Source organism: Myripristis murdjan, chromosome 8 (genome assembly GCF_902150065.1).
Source record: "Myripristis murdjan chromosome 8, fMyrMur1.1, whole genome shotgun sequence".
In the NCBI taxonomy this organism is placed as follows: domain Eukaryota; kingdom Metazoa; phylum Chordata; class Actinopteri; order Holocentriformes; family Holocentridae; genus Myripristis; species Myripristis murdjan.
In genome coordinates this window covers 16894633-16914444 of record NC_043987.1, presented here as the reverse complement: position 1 = coordinate 16914444, position 19812 = coordinate 16894633, and the positions used below count along the sequence as shown (strand labels likewise).

Genomic DNA, 19812 nt, shown 5'->3' with positions numbered 1-19812 from the left:
CAACATGTTTGTGCGCATGTGTGTGTATGAGTTAGTGTGAGTGTGAGTGTGGGTAGGGCAAGTGGAGGGAGAGTGAGGGTGTCTCTGTGCGGTTCCTAACTGCAGATTCTATTTCACAACTGTGTCACTGTTGGTCTCTGTTCAATCTCTCTCTCTCTCTCTCTCTCTCTCTCTCTCTCTCTCTCTCTCTCTCTCTCTCTCTCTCTCTCCGTCTTTATATCTCTTCCTCACACTCCCCTTTCCCTTCTTGTTGCAGACCAACAGCAGGTTGAAGCAGATTGAGAAGGAGTACAGTCAGAAGCTTGCCAAGTCTGCCAAGGTAATCAGTTTTCTCTTCCCCCTTTTTTCCCCTCTCTCTCTCTCTTTTTTCACTGGACTGCTTGAAAGAACACACAAATGTACAGATGGGAGCAGTGAGGAAACGCACACACACATACAGACACACACTCTTGAATACACAGCTGCCCGCCCTTTCTTGCTTTACCCTTCCCATTACACCGAAAGACACAAACACACATGTTCTCAACTAGGTGTACACACTCAGCCCATTCCTGGCATGAGGTTTGTGTAAAGCTCAGACAAATAAATCTACATATAAAACGCAGAGGCCTGTGTTACATAAATAATGTCTGAAATCCCACTGTCTCGCTTTTCTCCTCTCTGCCTCTGTCATATCGGCGTCCAGAGTCAGAGGCGAGAGCTTGTAAGGCCTCCCTGACCTCTCGTCTTGAAAACAGAGGTCACTTTTTCATGTTTCACCCCTAAGAGGAAGTCTCCAGCATTTGCTTTCCAGCTTTAAATAATGCTAATGTTTGCCCTTAATTAATACGCAGCTTTGTCTGCTGTAGTGCTGCTTCTGTAATAGTTGGAGTCTTAATGGTGTGTGGGATATATTAAAGGTGCTGAAAGTTCAGCCAAAGGCCCCCTCATTATGTTTCTCACTCTCACTGTTTTTTTTTTTTTCTCTAGTTACTTTTGCTCCTGTCTTCTCGCCTCCACCGCTATCATTCTCTATTCCTCTCTCTCTCTCTCTCCCTATCTCTCTACAACTGTCTCTCATCTTCCTTCCTTATTTGTGGTTATTTATTTATTTTAATCCTTTTCTTTACCCAGGGTAGATTGGCTGAGGGCACATGCTCTTTTTCAGCAGCGACCCGCTGCACATTCACACGTGGGAGCCGCCCAGTGCAACCACAGCCTTCACTGATGGCCACCTAGCAGCTCCGCATCAGTTGGTTGGGGGTTAAGTGCCTTGCTCAAGGGCACATCAGCCGTGGATATTGAGGGAGGGGATAACACCTTTCATTCACTCCCCCGACCTACATTTTGCCGGTTGGGGGATCGAACTGATGACCTGCCAGTCACAACTTCTTTAACCTTTCTTGTAAATTTAAATTCATCCTTCTCTGTCCTTCCTTATCTCCTTCTTTCTCCTTTTCCTGTCTCCATACCTGTTTCTCTCTCCCTGTCATTTCTCTCCCTGACATCCTCTGCCTGCATTGTCTAAAAGTTTCCCATATGTTTAACGTTACAGCTCATCTTTTTAAGGCCGAGCCCGCTCAAAACTAGGGCAATTCTGCTCTCCAACCAGGATATTACTGCCCAGGACACACTCTATCATTCAGCAAAATGTGTCAGAGAGAGTTCAGGCAGCATTTAGCTCGCCCATATAAAAGAACCAAAACACCCTAAGTAGTGTTTACATTACAAAAGAAAAGAGTTTTCTTCCTGATTATGTAGCGGGGTAAAATATCACAATCATTTGGCCGTAATTGCACCTCGTTACCCAAAGAAGCAATTCAAAGAGGGATTTTTTTTGTTGTTGTTGTTGTTGTTTTTCTTTCTTTCTTCTCCTCCTTTCAATCCCTCCATTTTGGGTTGGCTGGCAAAGGCGCAGAGTTGAAAGCGGGGTTGACAAGCAGATGTTGTGAGAAAACGGTAGCTTATTAGGTTACACAATGGCCGACTTCAAAAGGAGTCGGGCGCTGTGCGAAAGTTCAGCCGCGTTCGCCTGTTTTGGCGGTGCGGTCCGCCACCGCAGACAAAGCAACAAGTGATTAATCCTCTGTTTTGGGGACACAAAGCTGGCACAAGCTCAACAAACAACAGTCTCTCTGGCTTTAAAAGAAAACCTCTGTGCCCAGAATTCAACACCTTTGTCGAAGCGTATAGTTATACAAAGGCCACTGCAGAAGGTGCAGATTTTAGCATGACCGTATTAATATGCGAGATTAATGCAGACTATTTGTCAGTGGACTCAGGCAGCTTTATTTTGAGAGGTAAAGGTGGAATGGTGGGGTTTGCTACCCCTTGGGGCAGCTCAGTCAAATGTAAACAAGAGGCCTTTGAACCTGAAAGGCTAGTCCCGGCTGTTAACCCCTCAGTGTCGGACAGGGGGCATCGCTCTTGCACTCAACTGCATGGCTAATAGACCAATTAAAAACATACCACGCCATACATTATCCTGAGGGGATTAGAGACACGCAGCGCAAGTGTGCACCTATTATTATGTGCACGCATACGCACACATTCATGCACCTCTTTCTCTTGCACATTCCCTTTTGCTCCTTGTCTTTCTCTCTCTCTGTCTCTGTGCCTCTCTCGTATGCACACACACACACACATAAACGCATGCACAGAGCTCTCCTAATTAGCGTCTCTCCAATTCAATCCTGTGTGTTAAGCATCTGGCTGTGAGTGGTCCTCCTGGGTGACCTGTGAACTGAACAGGGCTGCGCTCTCTTCCCCCACTTAATGATCAGGCTACAGTGGGCGGTAGCAGTGATACTAGTGAGAGATCATTACTTTATCCCTGACCATCTACCATGGGAGAGGGTAGGAGGTGCAATGAATACAATAGGAGGTACAGTGCATGAGAAGTGCCGCATTCTGGAAGAGGGAGGTTGAAGTTCACGCCGCATGCAAAAAGGCCTTATTTATTTTCACTGCTACACTGGTGTTGCAGCAGCACAAACAATGTTCACATGTGACCTCCTGACGCACAAATCATACTGTACAGTTCCCAGAAACCGTTACAGTGTTTATTCCTTTGCAAACATTATCAGTCGTTAACGCTCAGAAACACTGATTTACCCTCGCTCTGCTGTTCTTAATGAAGGCTGTTACCTCTGTTGATTGTTGTTCAGTGGAAGTTCAAGCGTAGATGCACTCTATTTATGCCACAGTGCCGGTGCCAGCCGTGGCCAGAAGCGTTATGTTTTCAGGTTCATCGGTACTGTCCATCCATACGTACGTCAATCCCGTGAACACGATACCTCAGGCACACTTGGACTCAAGGATGAACTGATTAAACTTATCTAACTCATGGTTAGACGTGAAAGGTCAAGCTAACTGTGACCTCCGAAAACACATTTCTGGTCATAACTCAACTATTCAAACGCTATTCAACTATTCAAAGTTTCACACAAATATCAAATAGGCTAAAATGATGAAGTCCAGGTCACTGTGAGATCATAATGTTCTGCAAAAACACCTTTCTGGCCATTATTGTGAGCAACAACTCAGCATTTTTTGCATCACTTCTTCTCCCTGGATGACACCGAGGACAGTCAACCACAAGCTCATTGGTTTTTGCTGAAACTGAGCTTCAGGTGATTATTGTTGTACCATGTGACCGAGCAAGAAAGCACATTTCTCGCTGGAAATTATTTGCTGGAATCATAGTGATAACTTCCATTTCGAGTTCATTTTGTAGTCTTCCATCATTGGGAGTAAATGCATAATACACATTGTTTCTGACACTTTATTAACAATCTTAAAGGAGTACTTAAATGTTTTGGGCAAAATACCCTTTCTCCGACTTACCCAGACTGAGAAAAGATGTTTGATACTATTTTCACCTCTGCCCATCCACTGGTTCAGCTCTCATGGGTCACATTTCATATTTGCTTGGCATAAAGACTTGAAGTCTACAGGAATCATGAGCACAGGAGAAGGTGACACACTATTTGCTTATTTGCTGTATTGCTTCTGATCACTTTGTAAGAGAAGATAATTTTCTTCTGGACAGACAATTAATACTCCTTTCAAGTGAGATTGAACTTTGGTAGAGAATTGGGTCGCATCGTTACCTGGGTGTTATATGAGCGCACTTGGCAGTGAAATATCCTCATTACTTGCTCTGTGCTCCCCTGGACTGCTAATCCAGAATAGCTTTAAGTTTTTGCTTTAAGTTTACTGAATGCAAGAGATAATGTGCATGCCATTGAGGGAATGAGGCCTTCAGCAATCAAAATAGTTACTCACCTCTTTTGTTTAAATGTCAGACCTGATCACCCCTCCCAACCACTGTTTTTTTTTTTTTTTTACCTCAGGTTCACAGAGAGGTAAGCCTGCCTTTAGCCCTAAACAGAGATGCTAGCAGGCTGTGAAAATAGACAAGTCTCACCAGACCAATTACAGACTTAAAAAGGCCTGGCTGGTTATCAGACAGAGAAAAAGGTGCTGTGGTGTATATACAGGAATAACAAGACAGACGGCTGAGTTCACTAGTGTAGTGTGCCGCCGCCACCCTGGGGCTGAAGACCAGCAAATGCAGGGAATCTATATTGCAAAATAATTATTACGCCCAGAACTGATGTTCCCATAATAATGTGCCATTTGTTGCTTTCATGTGGCTCTCCCACTGACAAAATAAGTCTAATCTCCCTCTCATCTTCCTCTCTCTCTCTCTTTCACTCTCTCTCCCACCCTGTGGTCGACTCAATCGCTCTAACTCCCATACTCCCACACAATGAGCAGATTCCAGCAGGGCTAGTCCTCCAGAGTTTGCACACGGTAAACAATTATCTGTCTAGCCCAGAGCTAGCGACAGTACTGCCACCCCACCCTCCCACCCCCTCCCTCCTTCGCTTTCCCTCACCCTCTCTCTCTTTCTCTCTCCCTCTCTCTTTCCCTTTCTCTTTCTTTTTCTCTCTCTCCCTCTCTCATCTTTCTTCTTCCTTTCCCTGACAGTGGCTTAAATAGAATGTTAATTTTGACTGGAGGATTTCAAAGCTGAGGCTGCTCCTTTTCATCTTGGTGTGCACCGCAAGTTCACCAACACAAAGTCACTCTGCTCTTCAAAAAGGAAGTTTTTTTTTCCTCCCTGTCTAGTTTTTTTTTTTACACCCCCCCTCCCCCCTTCTGCTTTCTTTGTCTCTGTCTGAATTTCTTTTTTCTGTCTGGTCTCAAAAAAAAAAAAGACATGAAACTCTGGGAAAAGCAATGTTTCAAGGTGATTGTTACCGCCGTCCAAATCCATGACGAATGTGAAATGTATTTTCCATCTGATACGATTCACTTTGTGAGCCCAGCGAAATGAAACAAATTGGAGCAACGTTTGTTTAGCGAACGTGTTTTGCATTTCGCATCTGGCAACAGGTTTTCTTAGCACTTTGATGCTCACACTGTGTCAGTCATTTCAAAACTGCACTAAACACGTTCCAAGAGTCCATTTATCAGGCAGAGTAAGATGAGGAAGATGCATGTGAATTAGGAGTACATCTCAGCACTGGAGGTCATAAGAGATGATGGTTCATTTGTCACTCTGAAAAATAGCCTCTCGTTTACCTAACATGACCAGCAGGTGTGACACAGTGTCTGCTCATCTGTCCATCTGTCATTACTGCTGGTTTTCTGTCAGTCTTGTACACAACCCAGGAATCAAATGCGTTATTTTTTTCCTCCCCCACATTAAGTTCTCTGTCTTCCTCCCCTGTCCTGACCCTTAGCTAATTGCGGAGCTGCAGGCCTCAATGTGCGACTCCAAGGAGGAGGTTGTGCGTTTGCAGCAGGCGATGGAGAGGCAGCTGGAGGAGGCCAACGCTCGCTGGGACCAGGAGAGGAGGACTGTGATGCAACAGGCTGATCAGGCCAATAAGGTCAGTCCTGAACACTTACCAGGCCGGGGCTGATAATGATGGACTAAATAATTTTCTCACTTACTCTGCTAGATTCTGCATTGTGATAACATTTATTAACCACACTTGCTCATCAGGATGATTTTGGCAGCAAAATAATTTTACTGCATCTTAGATTAACATCATGAGTATTAACAACTAGATTGGGGGTTTTCAGTCAGATAAAAACATGTCAGTGTCATGACATGCCAGTATTTTGCAGTTAGTAGTTGTGGAGACAGAAATGAAGATATAACTTAATACATGATTAATTGTGCACCCCTGTAGCTTGTTCATGGTCCAGACCCCCACACTGGCATTTATTAAACAGCAGACCTCCATTTGAAGTGATTTTTGCCCTGTGGGGTCCCTAATATGAAAAGATATTGTGGTTTATTTTAAGTATTAAATAAGTTTCATACTTTATTCACAGTGGTGAAGTTGAGAAATTCTTAAATAATCACTTATACATTTGTGTTGTCAAACTTTTAAGAGAATTAAATTGTAGTGAAATTAAAGTATTCTTCATTTTGCTGAGGTACCCTTTGACAGCTCTAGCATCCATACTGATCAACTCACTGAGAGCAATCATAGTGAAGAAACAAGGTGCACAGTGGTAAAATGTGTTCCGTACCATAGTTAACATTTCAATGCAGCCAGTACAGATAACTAGTTTTATGGAACATCTGTACTGACTAATGCACTGCCAGCAGGATGTCTATTGGCTGTGCAAGATTGATCAGTTTTCAAAATGGCAGCCATCTTATCTGCCCTTCCCTTGCCTTGCACTAAAGGAGGTCACTGGGTTAGGATACTAGCAGTTTTACACACTTTTTTTTTTTTTTTTTTTGCTCATTGTGCTCTTGTGGTGTTCATCCAAACTCTTCAGACTTCTGGGCATGTTAAACTGCAGACCCTCCTTGTCTGGATACGAGTTTTACATACTACACATGGGTTGCCTTTCTTTTGTTGAAACAAGGTCATAGTTTGTGTACATGGGGTCTATCATTTTTATGAGTAGTTGCAAGCTTCATAGTGTGTCTGAGTGGTTTGTATTTTTGGTGTCTAAGTGAAGCTTATAAATCTGTCTGCTGCACTCCTTTCTTGCGTCTTCAAGCACAGCTCCTCTTTGTCTTTGCTCTCATCCTCTTTTATAAGTTGTTTCCACTCCCTTGCTCCCTTCACTTATTCAGCTCCCACCTTTTGTGTTAAGACGACCACTTCTGTTTTGGTCTATAAACGTGGCCCACTTAAAAATCAAACTGCATGTGCAGAAAAGAGAATAGATTAGCCAATGAAATCTAGAGATTAGAGATGAAAGATAACTTGCTTTTCTCCTTTTGAGCTGCTGTAGAACTGAGACACTAGATTAGTATACTCGGTCAGTCAATTACCACAAATTAGTGAAGTAGTTCAGGGAAACTGCAGTGAGCTATCAAACCCTGAAGTCCAGACTATGACTGCCCCACCTATAGTAAAACTTATATAGTGTCTCTTTTGTGTAAAGATAAAACCGGTGTCAGGGAAAATTACTTTTAAAAGTAATTTCTTACATTAGAGTAGACCGACTGTGGTATTATAAAAATAGCAGCCCTTTGCAATGCCTTGTTGATTATTCTTTCTTCTGTAAGAGTGTCTTCACACAAATGTATTGCATAGCTGTCTACAGCGTGTAATTAACTCTGCAGAGTTGTAGCAGGAATGACAGACAGATTTCACCCACAAATTTAAATAGCAGAAATACTTCTACAATATTAAGGCTGTCTTCATTAGCATTTTTTGGATGAGCTAAATACAGGTAGACTCTGTAGTAAACCTACACAGCCTACATGCAGAAACAACAGTCAGGGATTTTATTTTTATTCCTTTGTACACAAACATAAGAATCAGCATAAATAACAAAGTGAAGTAATGGCTTGTTTTGAAAAAATAACCAGGTTTTTGATTGTTTGAATTGAAAATTGGGGTTACTAGTTTCTACCAATGCTCGATACTCTACACGTGTTCACAGATTTTAGCACAGTTCTTGCAGATAGGCCCTGGAATCACAGGATCTTGTATTCTGCCTCCGGCCCTAGCAACCAGGCAGAGACTCGGTGGCAGTTGATTGGGTGTGTCTCTCTAAATAAAGAGTTGTTGTGTCTGGAATCGGGACTTGGTTTCAAACACGACCTTGTCTGTTTGTGGTTGCAGCTGCCACATAAAGTAAGGAGGCAAGTCTGTGACCTCCTATTAGATCTTCTCTCCTTCCTGGCCCTGGTATCCTGGGCCCCCTTCACTCACTCCTGGGTTTTCTCTACAGGAGGTCAGTTTGCTCTGGGTCAAATAAGCCCCAGCCTAGCCCCACACCTAGAATGTTAAAAATGCCTCTTCTGTTGCTATCCAAACATGTTGCTGATTGACAGTGTGGGCTGACGGTGATTCAGTGGTCACCTCATCCAGTCCAGATTCTCCACTTAAGTGCTTTTCTGTCCCAGATAGGGGTGATGTAACTTTATCTTGGTAAACCACTGGAGAAGTTCAGGTCGTCTCACAGTTTCTCACTTTCTCTGTCTCTCTCTCATGCTTCTCCCAGTTTCTCATTTATTCACTCACTCATTCATAAATTGACACATTCACTCTGACAGTACATTCAGATTAAGAGTGACAAAGCTACAAGTCATTTTCAGTGGGAGTTGTCCACACAGTGCTACTCATGCATCACATATAACCTTACTCAGTGCACATGCAGGCCCAGTCACAATCGTGAGAAAGTTTTTTTTCATTATTTTCTATCCTCCTCAACCTAAAAGTTCACTGAAAAACCAAACTAAGGTTTTGCATGATGCCATCCTAAAGAAGAAATAAATTCTTGGAGAATTGATACAATGACGTAGACAATATTCTCTGATTCTTCATCTTCATCAGGGCTCAAAGACCCACAGTGGATTTTTAATGATTTATCCGCTGCAGGAGAGTTTTTTTTTAAATGTCTTTGCTTGCTGTTACATTTTGTCATATGTAGAGCTCCTGGGTTGCCTTCTTGTTTTAAGCACTCCATTTCCCCGTTTCCAAGAGCACCCGACATAATTTTTGATCTACATTTGATCATATGGAGCAACCAGTCCACCCTTTTCTGTTTGCCAGTATTCTCTTATTTTTTCACATTACCGTTATTGAATTTGTTTATTACAATTTCTACGCTTGCTAGTGTTGTTTCATATACAGCAAGAAGTAGCATTAAAATATGTAATGATGGTCATTTTGGGATATACAAACTCAAAATGACATTGTTGACATTCTCAGTTACTGCTTTTGTGAAGCAATTGTAGCCGGCTACAGTTGCCCAGTTTGTTGCTTTGCTGCTTGTAATCCGAACACACCATGACACAACACACACATGCTGTCTCCCTTATTGTATGGCAGTGTTAGTAGACCCAAGTCATGGCATCTGTGTTGGGAGCAGACAAAGGCTTTCTGTTTCCATTATCTGTGTCCTCATTATTATGATCCCCCTGTGTTAACCACCCGCTAATGAGACTCCAATTAACGGGTGAATTGTTGATTAAAGGCCAGACACAAGGGAAAGAGAGAAAAAGAATCAAGGGGAGAGAAGGGAAAGAGTGGTCAGACGGTGAATAAAGAGACAAAAGATAAATAAATAAGAAAGAGGAAACAAAAGGCTGATGTGAACAGAGAGAAAAGAGAGAGGAGAAGGGTGAAGATGCCAAACAACTGAAGAGAAATAAAGGGACAGAGAGGCAGACAGAGGATGGCGAAAGCGTGAGTATTGAGACAGCAAAAAAGAGACAAGGGAAGAAAGGGGGAAAGAGAGGAAAGAAAGAAGAAGGAAAGAAAGAAAGGAATGGCGGAGAGCTGTCAGTGGGCCATCGGAGGGAGTGTGTCGCCTGCTGACATTGTTTCCATGCTGCTCACTTCAAAGGGCCGGGATTATGAAGAAAGCGAGGGGCTTCAGACAATGGGAGGGAAAGAAAATAACATCAAAGTTAGCCGCGCATTTGAATTGGGATAATCCCAAAACAGTTGTTCTGAATGCATGCTGCACCGGATCAGATGTCCCTTTTTTCCTCGCCAGCCCTGTTCTGTCGTTTATAGCCTGATTTTAGCTTTCTCTGTGGCTCTACTGTACTTGTGACTTCTAAAATGTGGGCGTTAACCAGAGAGACCTTTGTACCTCGTAAACCCATTTTTAGAGCAACGGTGGTACATTTAAAGTGTGCTCATTATCTGGGTTTTATATACATACATATGTATATACATACACACACACACAGTATATGTATATATAATTACATTCATACATGTGTGTGTGTGTGTGTGTACACGTGAGGTGGTAGAGGAGTGTATTTGTGTGGTGTGCATCGGAGCAAGCAAGTGTGTGCGTGTGTGCCTGCTCGGCATGCTTGTTTTTATTGTGCGCTCTTGGACAGGGACCCTGGTTTTGCATTGCTGGCCCCACTCTGTTGGAATAGCAAACATCAAAGTGTCTGATGCAAACTGTTGCAGACCTGAGTGCACAGGGCGCTTAGCAAGCTGTCCCAGTCCTGTTTGACGAGCAGGCACAGACTGGCAATGCTTCCAACAAGCCTCGCTGTTTTGGCTTTCTGATGCGTACTTAATACCCCGAAAGAAAACAATAGGAATCTGGGTAGAGAGATTAGGCCTCTCATGCTTACTCCCCTCAAAAGACAGAGATGTTTGTGTGTCTGGACCATCTCCAAGCACCTGTCAGATTACAATCTGCAGCACGTCTGTTAGGAACATTGTCACCATGTAGCACTTGTGTGAGAAACTGGACTCCAACAAGCACCTAGTTATCAAATGCTCTGAAGTCAGAGAAATCAGACATTTATCAAACAACGTGAGATTGCAAATTATAAAGAACTGCAGTAACAGTATGATCCTAGGTTGCTTTCATAAAATTTTACTACTTGTGTTTGAAACTGAGCTTGATATTTGAGCAAAATCACATGGCAGACCTGAGCCCACTTCATGGCTTGCTCATGTTCCCTATCCATTTGAGAGCTCCTGCAAAAGAAATTTGTTGAAACTGATCTTCAAAATATTTTTATATGCCCATTAGCTATTTAGCTCTCTTGCCAACCCACTGAGACGTAACTGCCAACTAGCCAGTGCTTCAATTAGTTTGTTAGTCATTTTCTCTGCACTTGTTATATAGGAGGACAGTATGTAAATTACTTATTACCACTGGAGGCAGCAACTGCTGACAGCACTCATTAGTAATGCATGGGTCAGCTCTTTCACCCGAATCACCCGCTTAAGCAACTCGCCCGACCACATCGGCCTTACATGGTGGTAATTTTAATAAACACAAACCCACACTCCTATGAACCTGCTTGTATAACACTGCATAATGCCAAGAGGGTGAAAGTGCGAGGATACATGCGCTAATTTAGCAGAGATTATTTTCTGTATGGTTTATTATTATTAAGTTTTTCTCAGCTCACAATTATTCACAACTGTGTTTTGCGTCACCCATAACTGCCCGAACCTCACTCTACTCATGGAACCTCACTTTACCCATGGGACCTTGTACCCATTCATCTACTCGCCAGGTGGTAGGGACAGAATAAAGTTCAGGGGTGAGTGAGTACAAGAAGAAAATATGTCACACCATAATGTTCTGAATGTGAATGGGCAAAAAGAGAAGAGGTTTTTGTGAATTTCCCTCACAACTTTATACCGTCCAACTGTCTCACTTTTCCTTATGTCCTTCTCTTCTTTGTTCCTCATCAATTATCTTAAACAACTTAAACTATGCCTCGTCCTGTTATGTTTAGGTTACCTATCATCTCACAATAGTGAACAAGGAGCGAGTGGGTGCGCTCAAAGTATTGGAACCAGACCTGTGTCAAAGGACTGTGGAAGGTGAAAGGAAGATGAAAGCATTCTTTTTGCTTTCATCTGTCCAGTCTATTCATATCAGGTAAGGAGAAGGGGAGCCAATAGAGAGGAAGGCACTGCACCCGTTGGAATAGGGAATTATTCACTTCCTGTTGTTGTCGACATGGGTGAGCATCTGCATTTGTGTATTGATTTTCATCTTTGACAGGAGGTGGAGCATGAAATGCAAAGTTATTAGTGAGGTTATTGGTGTTACTTCAGTACATGAAGGGGCGTGTGTTTGTGTGTGGCCGTGTGTGCAGGGGATATTGTGTGTGTGTGTGTGTGTGTGTGTGTGTGAGTGAGTGTGAAAGAGAGAGAGAGCATGTGGGAGTGTGTGTGCACTTGTCTGAAATGTGCAGCTGCCAAATCTGACAGAACTCAAGCCCACATTAGCCTGCCAAGTGAAAGGTACAAAGATACACACACACACACACACACACACACACACACACACACAGGCTCTCTCTCCTCCCCTCACTCTCTCTTTCTCTGTTTCTCCAACTCTGTGTCTTCGAACTCTTTCTGTCTAACTCTCTCTGTCATTCTCTCTCTCTCTCTCTCTCTCCCTCTCCCTCTCTCTCACCACACACACACACATAAGCACACATGCTCACCTCGCCCTGCCAAAAGGGAGAGGTGGCTGGTGAATAAACAATGGCACTCCGCCCATAGTGTCACCCGCCTGGGCTTTGATCAGCACCGCTGTTCCTGCTCCCCACAGCAGTGCTTCCTGTCTCTCTGCCTGCCGAATGCTGCCACGCACGCGCACGCACACACACACACACACACACACACACACACACACACACACACACACACATTCAAATACGCCTTCAAGTTAGAGTTCCTGTCTCTGTCTCATACATGGGCCTACATACTTTCACTCTCCCTCTTTCTCCTCTGTCTTTTTTATCTCACTCTCCCTCTATCTCTCATTTTCTCACTCACACACAAACATCGCTTTGAGTTAGTGCCCTTGTCTCTACATCCCTCACCCAACTCACTCAACAAACTCATAGTCGCTGCCATTGCTATGCCCACATAGGCTCTGTGTTTCCACACACACACACACACACACACACACACACGCCCCTTTGATCCAGGCTCATGCAGTAGTAACTTCTAGTGCCAGTCAAGCAGCAGGTCCTGTTGTAGTGTCCTCTGGGTGAGGTGACAGCAGATGCATTACATAATGCAACAGTGGCCATTGTCTCCCTCTGTTTTAGTGTGACACTGACTATATGAGGCGTACTGTTCTCGGTACAATGGACAGTGTGTGGGGTGTACAGTTCTCCCTCAAGTTGAGATGGATTCTGTGTGATCAAGGTGTTTTGCTTTTATGCATGAATACAGGTAATGAGGGACAAGGCGCCAGCCCCCACACACACATAGCTACACACACACACACACACACACACACACACACACACACACACACACACACACACACACTCACACACACACACGCACTGAAGGGTTCTAGGTGTAGCAGCTGCAGGTTTGTCTGTAGTTGTGTAGTTATATATGCATTAGTTTCTGAGGTGGTTGAAAGGATGACTTTGCCTGTGGGAAGGAATGGCAGCCCTGGATCAAGAACAGGTGTGCTGGATACCCTCTGTTGCAGAGAGCTGCTTCAGTTGTGCGTGTGTGTGTGTGTGTGTGTGTGTGTGTGTGTGTGTGTGTGTGTGTGTGTGTGTGTGTGTGTGTGTGTGTGTGTGTGTGTGTGTGTGTGTGTGTGTGTGTGTGTGTGTGTGTGTGTGTGTGTGTCCTTGAGCACATGTGGGTCCATGTTCTTTTTGTCAGTCTTGAACTGCACATTTGTTTGTTGAAGTTTGTGAGGTACACACTTTCTGTCTTTCTTCCTCTCTTTTTATGTACTCGTGTGAGTGAGTGCACTCTGTAGTTTTGTTTCTTATTTAAACCTGTGATAAAGGGAACTTGTCTTTTTAAGGTGTGCAGGTTTCTTTGTAGGGTGGAGATTTCTGAAGAATAATCAGTGATGGTGACATTCTTTTACCACCAGAAGTCAAAATGTAAGAATATTTGTTATGATTTTTAAGGCAAATAAATTGCTTGATTGATTCTTCTTATCATTGTGATTGTTTTGTTTTGTTTTTTTTTTTAAGTACAAATTTCCAGGAGTAAAAGACTACATACAGTTTTAGTGGAGTTAACTTTGTTTTATTACTCAAGAAAGATGTTGCTGTGCAATTACTGTTGTGTCAGAATTGCTTTTTGAAACAGCTAAGCTGCATTTGGCATAAATCCTTCCTTGAAAGAACATTGTGAAAGAGTAAGTGAACAATTTCAAACTGATCAGCATCAAGTCATTTGATCTAATGAGGATCCACATCGGATCAAAACATTGTCTTCTTCATTAAAGGGGTGCATATGGAGTGTGTAATGTGTGGGCTCTACGCTCTCACGCCGTTTCTTCTCCAGCCCAGCACCTCAGTTAGATGTGTGTGTAACGCATTTATGTGTGCAACATCTGAATGCACTGTCGCATTGCCAATGTTGTGGCTGTAGTCGAGGAATCCAACTACATAATGAGGTAAATGGTGATCTTTTGGACCCATGGTGCAATTACTTGCCTTCAGAACACTTGGGTTATGTTGTACGATATGATTGGAGTAACACTGTGGTCTCTTTGCCATCACTTGAACTCTGAATAAATAATCTGTGGCAATTTCTGTTCTTCTATCCTGAAGGATGCTGTTCTAGCTTCACAGGTGTCTTGATTAGCATTAGGGTGAGTGCATACATTACCAATATTTTATTTTCTGCAAATGTTAACAGTAAAAATAAACATGTGAGACACAATTATAATACATGGCTGTACATAACTGAAAACCCAAGAAGTAGTGAGGTGATAGTAGCACTGCAGGTGGAGCTGCACCCTAGTTTTGTCTTCTTATGCCTTGCCCACCAAAAAAGGTCTGGCTCTTGAACTGGTTTGGTTCATCATTCTTGGAATCAAGGTGCAAACTATGGAACAGGTCCATAAAAGATATGAACTTGGCTAAGGATCTCTCAAAGTATACGTGATTGCGAGGAGGATATCTCCCTCCCTCTCTCTCTCTCTCTCTCTCTCTCTCTCTCTCTCTCTCTCTCTCTCTCTCTCTCTCCCCCCCTCCTTGGTGGTTATGTCAGTGCATGTGGGTGTGTAAATTTGTGTGTGTGTACCTGGTGTCGGCTGATTGATGGCTTTTCCGGCCGTGGGCAGATTCCCGGCAGTGTTTGATCCCTGTATCAGAGGAGGTGGAAATGGGAGAGAGATAACATTCCAGGATGCTATGTGGGAACAGTCGACTCGCTCATATGGACTGTGCACCATTCATGGACAACAAGAGGAAATTACTCATTTAAACCCCAGCCCAACAAGCAGCACTGCTGCCGGGTAAAAGGCCTAATCGTTTTTAGAGGTGCTTCCCAGTTTGAACCATTTAAATTAGAGTTAAATGCAACACTGATGTCTTTAGACATGAAATACATGATATATTGTAGCTGTAGTAGTATTCAGTAGGATAAAAGATTAACTTAAGCTCACAGCTGAAATACCTCTCCATTGGATTGTATGTATGGTACATATATAGTCTTGCCTAATCATATTTGTAGCAACTTAACTTAACAATTATTATATTCACAAAGGTCCACATTTTATAGAACGGCTATAACAGGAGACTTGAGGCTGTAATAGCATCTGCCAGTTTTACCCAATTTCACATTCATAAAATGGATTTTGATTCGTTTTTGATAATCTGTTAGTTGTTATACTACATTCAGTATATGATAGGACTTTATTCTGTAAACACAGGCACACACAGAGATATAAACAGTTGGCAATTGGTGCATATGTCAGAGTTGTTTCCAATTCTCTTTTTACTGTGGCTCACAGCAGCTCAAGGAGACGGAAAGATGGAGAACAGTGTGTTCCCCCTGTGGGCATAGCTGGGTTGCAACATGTCTTCATTACCGTGGCAATTGTCTCGCTATTTTCATCAGTGCCAGAAAAGGCATCTTCGTAACTGTGCCAACCTGTGCTCATATTGCAATAGTATGAATAACTATTCTATTCACTGTTGAGGGGAGCTCCAGCAGTGCCGGCATCACAATATCTTCCCACTTCAGTTCAAATCAACTCTGGGAAAAATGCTGGAAAGCATCAAAGTACCGAAAGCAAGTCAATTCATACCAATATCAATGATAACTTGCAGTGGGGCTGTCCTGGTCGACTTGCAAAAGCACAGCTTTTCATTCCTAGACACAAGCAGACAGACAGACAGACAGCAAAGTGAAAGCAAAACTTTCTCTTCTCTAACACCTCTGGAGGGAGAGCTCTCCTCTCCTCCTCCTGCTCCTCCTTCCTTTCCCTCACTTCTTTACCTTTCCTCCAGTCCTTTGATAAAAGTGCAGATAAAAGAGAGTCTGTGCTCATCTCTCTGGCCATCCATCTCTCCTTGAGGTTAGCACCTCCTTCATTATTTACTATTGGATCAGTAGACACATACACACTGCCTTGTCCTACTCAAACTGCAGTGTGTGTGTGTGTGTGTGTGAGAGAGAGAGAAAGAGAGAGAGAGTTTGCACGTGCATATGTGTGCATATCTTTGCTTATGTATCTCTGTGTGCTTTCTTCCCCCCTTGTGTGTGTATCTGCGTTTACCCATTCTGCTTGGGTGCGTGTGTGTGTGTGTGTGTGTGTGTGTTTGTGTGTGTGTGTCCTTGGCTGAAGGCAGTGCAGTGTGAGGTTTTTGCTGCTGTCTGAAGTCGTCCGGCCTCAGTGTCATTAGAGGATCTCTTTAATCCAGACTTTGGGAGAAACTTCTGACAGCACGCTGCAAATAGAAGGCCCCGCCGCACATGAAGAGCAGCTCGGCTCCTAACAAAACACCAAGTTTAAAGGGGCCTCTGGCCTTTTTTTTCCTCCTCCCGCTATTCCCTCCCTTCTTTATTCTTTGCTTTTTTTCCTGCCCTCTGTTGCTTTTACTTCACCCGAGGGAAACATGCTTGCCTTATCTGCGCAGGAGGACCACCCAGGAAAGATGACTCAGGTCTCACAGTGGTGTGTGTGTGTGTGTGTGTGTGTGTGTGTGTGTGTGCGCACGCACGCATGCAACCCAGCCATCGTGCACTCATTTGATTTTGCGTAGCTCTCTCACAGTTTTAGAACTTTTGCTGTTAATATTAATGCATGCCTATACCTGCATGGATCGCTCTGAGCAGTGTGTTTGTTGGTGCTTGTGTGCGCGTGTGCCTCACTAATCCTTTGAGCCAAAGTTTGGTATGAAAGGTAGAGGCAGACTGCTGATGGAGAGGTGAGAGAGGCTTTGCAGCTCCAAACTGTGGGACTGCACAGCAAAGGTGCCTCACTGCCCCCCTCTATTCACTGTATCCAGTCATTCGTCTCCCTCATGTCTCATTCTTCGTCTTTCCTCTGTCTCTCTCATCTGCTATCTTTTCTGTCTCTTCACTTTCCTGTCCTCTTTTCTTTTGGTCTTTGCTTTGTGTCCTGTTTTCTTCTCTTTCCTTCTTTACCGTTTACCCACCCCTCCTTCCAATCCGTCCCTCAGGAAATCAGATTTCCCTCCTCTTCCTGGCCTGTTCACATTGATCACAGTCTGTGTGGCTGATAAAGACCATATCACCCTGAGCATCTGGAGACGCTTTAGCAGGATCCTCCACGCACAGTCATTCAGGCACCGTCACACACTCCCCACCATACAAAGACCCGGCACCCTGCATTACATCTGTGCATATACATACCGAGTGAGAGAGAGATAGAGCGATGGAGAGAATGAAAGATAGTCTGACGGAGATAGAGAACTGATGGATCACAGCTGCAACACCTGGGAGTGACGAGCTCTCTTTAGAGTTTGGGAGAAAAACGCCAGGCGTTTCCAAGGTGTACCAGAGATCATCCACCACCAGGAGTTTTGGAGGTCCCTGGCACAGGAGTGTTTTTTGGTAATGGACTTTATCAGTCCAATCCCTGGATCAGCCTTCAGGATCCAGTTGCTATCCATCCAGCTGAGAGAGGGGGAGACATGAGGGAGCAGACTGGAGGTGTACACCCTCAGGCCAATACTGCATCACGGCGTAATCCAGTCTGAGGCGGACACTGGTCATCAGGAGGGCCGTGCTGGAGGAGCAACAGATGTTCATAGTGAAAGAACACTTTTGGATCACTTTCCAACCGCTAACACAGCCCACTTTTATCATATGTCTGTCATCATCTGACAGAGTGGTAAAGGTTCATCACATTCAAGGCTGTTTTGACTCATACGGTGTTTGTAATCACCAGCGGATGCAGCCTGTGCGATTCTATTAATGAAGTGACATGCAGTGAACATCCACTATCACCGTTATTTTAAAGGCATCAGATAAAGAAGCCACATGAAAGAGGAGAGCGCGTCAGCAGTGAGGCCCACCAGTCAGCCTACTTCCCAGAAATCTTGTGTCACAGTGCACGGAAACTTAAGTGGGTTTCCGGGGGGAGGGGGGGTTGGTTAGGTCGGTCTCATCTTCGTCACCAACCGCGTCCCTGCCTGGAGGAGCACGTCAGGAGAACAGAGCTGCATGAGGTCAGGGTTAGAGTGGGTTCATTCACTGGTCAGACGTGGTGGAAAAAGGAGGGGTCACAGTCGCTGATGTATATATCCATGCTCACTGTCTCGATAATCCATCCACATCACTGTTAATGCTCACATGTGCCTAAGCAGCTGTAGGTCATGCACCTCGCCACACACTCCTCCCTCACACTCACACACATCAACGAACACAAACGTGGGTGTAAAACTGGCCTCTACATCACCAGAAATGCTTTTGGATGTGGCTAAGCCTTTGACTCAACCATTAAACAAAATTTTTAAAAAATGTTGGCTGTGAGGGAGAAGGGATCGTGACTGGCAAGAAAACACTGCAGATAATTGGATCAACAAACTTAAAAGCTGCATTTCACACTGCAAAGCTGAAACTGTACCGAACACGCCTCAGTACCGTGATGGTCTAGTAGTGCATGCCGATCTTGAAATCCATCTGCTTGTCGACGTTAGACTTATATGAGGAACGGCTCTGAGAGGAGACACCATACACACAGGATTTACCTGCATCAGTCCAGTTTAGGTGAGGTAGTTTGAAAAGCTGCAGATGGAAGCTAGTTTGGGTTAAATATTCCAGCTCTATTGATCAAAAAGGGCTTTCTGCAGCAGGGCATGGTAAACCCACGTGTCTGTGTTTCATGTGATGAAAAGAAAATGTATTTTTTAGACAGATTTCAGCATAGTCTCGTATTTATATGTAACAATATCACTGACAACAAAAAATTCACTCTGTTTTCCTCCATTTCCTCCCCCCTTGTAATAGGTAGTTTTCATTGCACTGGTGCCTAGAAGTTGAGCCTGACCCTGAGGCCAAGCTGTGTGTGTGTGTGCGTGTGTGTGAGATTTATGTCAGTGGAGGGAGTTGTAGATACGGCAGTCGAGCCCATCACCTGGACTGTATTTGCTTCAGCCCTGAGAACTGAGAAGGCAACACCTGGCCTGCTCACTCAACTCCTCTGGGGGAGAGACCATGAGGATACTGATGCTAACCAGTTGTTGCACTGTTGTTGTGTGCAATGTGTGCGTGTGTGTCTGTGTGTGTGTGCGTGCGGATACAAAGCACAAAAGTATCTCTGAGCTTTACAGCTACGTAAAGGTCAGTGTACATACATTTGTGTACGTGCATGCATGCCTGTACCATTCGCTCTGCTTTTCGTGCGGACTAATCAAAGGCGAAGTGTCCACATGTGTGCTCAAAACATCTGGTTTTGCGTCGCATGCAGGAACTGCGCTTTTCTTTCCACTGCTATCACTTACAGGCAGAGAGGGAAAAAAATAGCCCTCTTTTTACCCACCACCTCTCTTTACACACACACAACATACACACACACACATTCTCTTTCTCTTTCACTCAGTTTCCCTCAGTCTCTTTCTCTTTTTCTCTTTTTCTCTCCTTGTTGCCT

General features: G+C 44.0%; 1 protein-coding gene across 2 annotated transcripts in view; it reads left to right on the top strand.

Annotated features, from left to right (window-relative positions):
* The window catches only part of cep112 (centrosomal protein 112), a 120767-nt gene that overhangs the window by 90706 nt on the left and 10249 nt on the right, over positions 1-19812 (top strand). Inside the window, exons 22-23 of one of the 2 annotated variants that reach the window (XM_030057928.1) lie at positions 257-319; positions 5733-5882. In XM_030057928.1, coding sequence (XP_029913788.1) covers positions 257-319; positions 5733-5882 — 213 coding nt within the window. The remainder of the gene's footprint in view (positions 1-256; positions 320-5732; positions 5883-19812) is intronic. The other variant, XM_030057929.1, reaches the window with a different exon arrangement.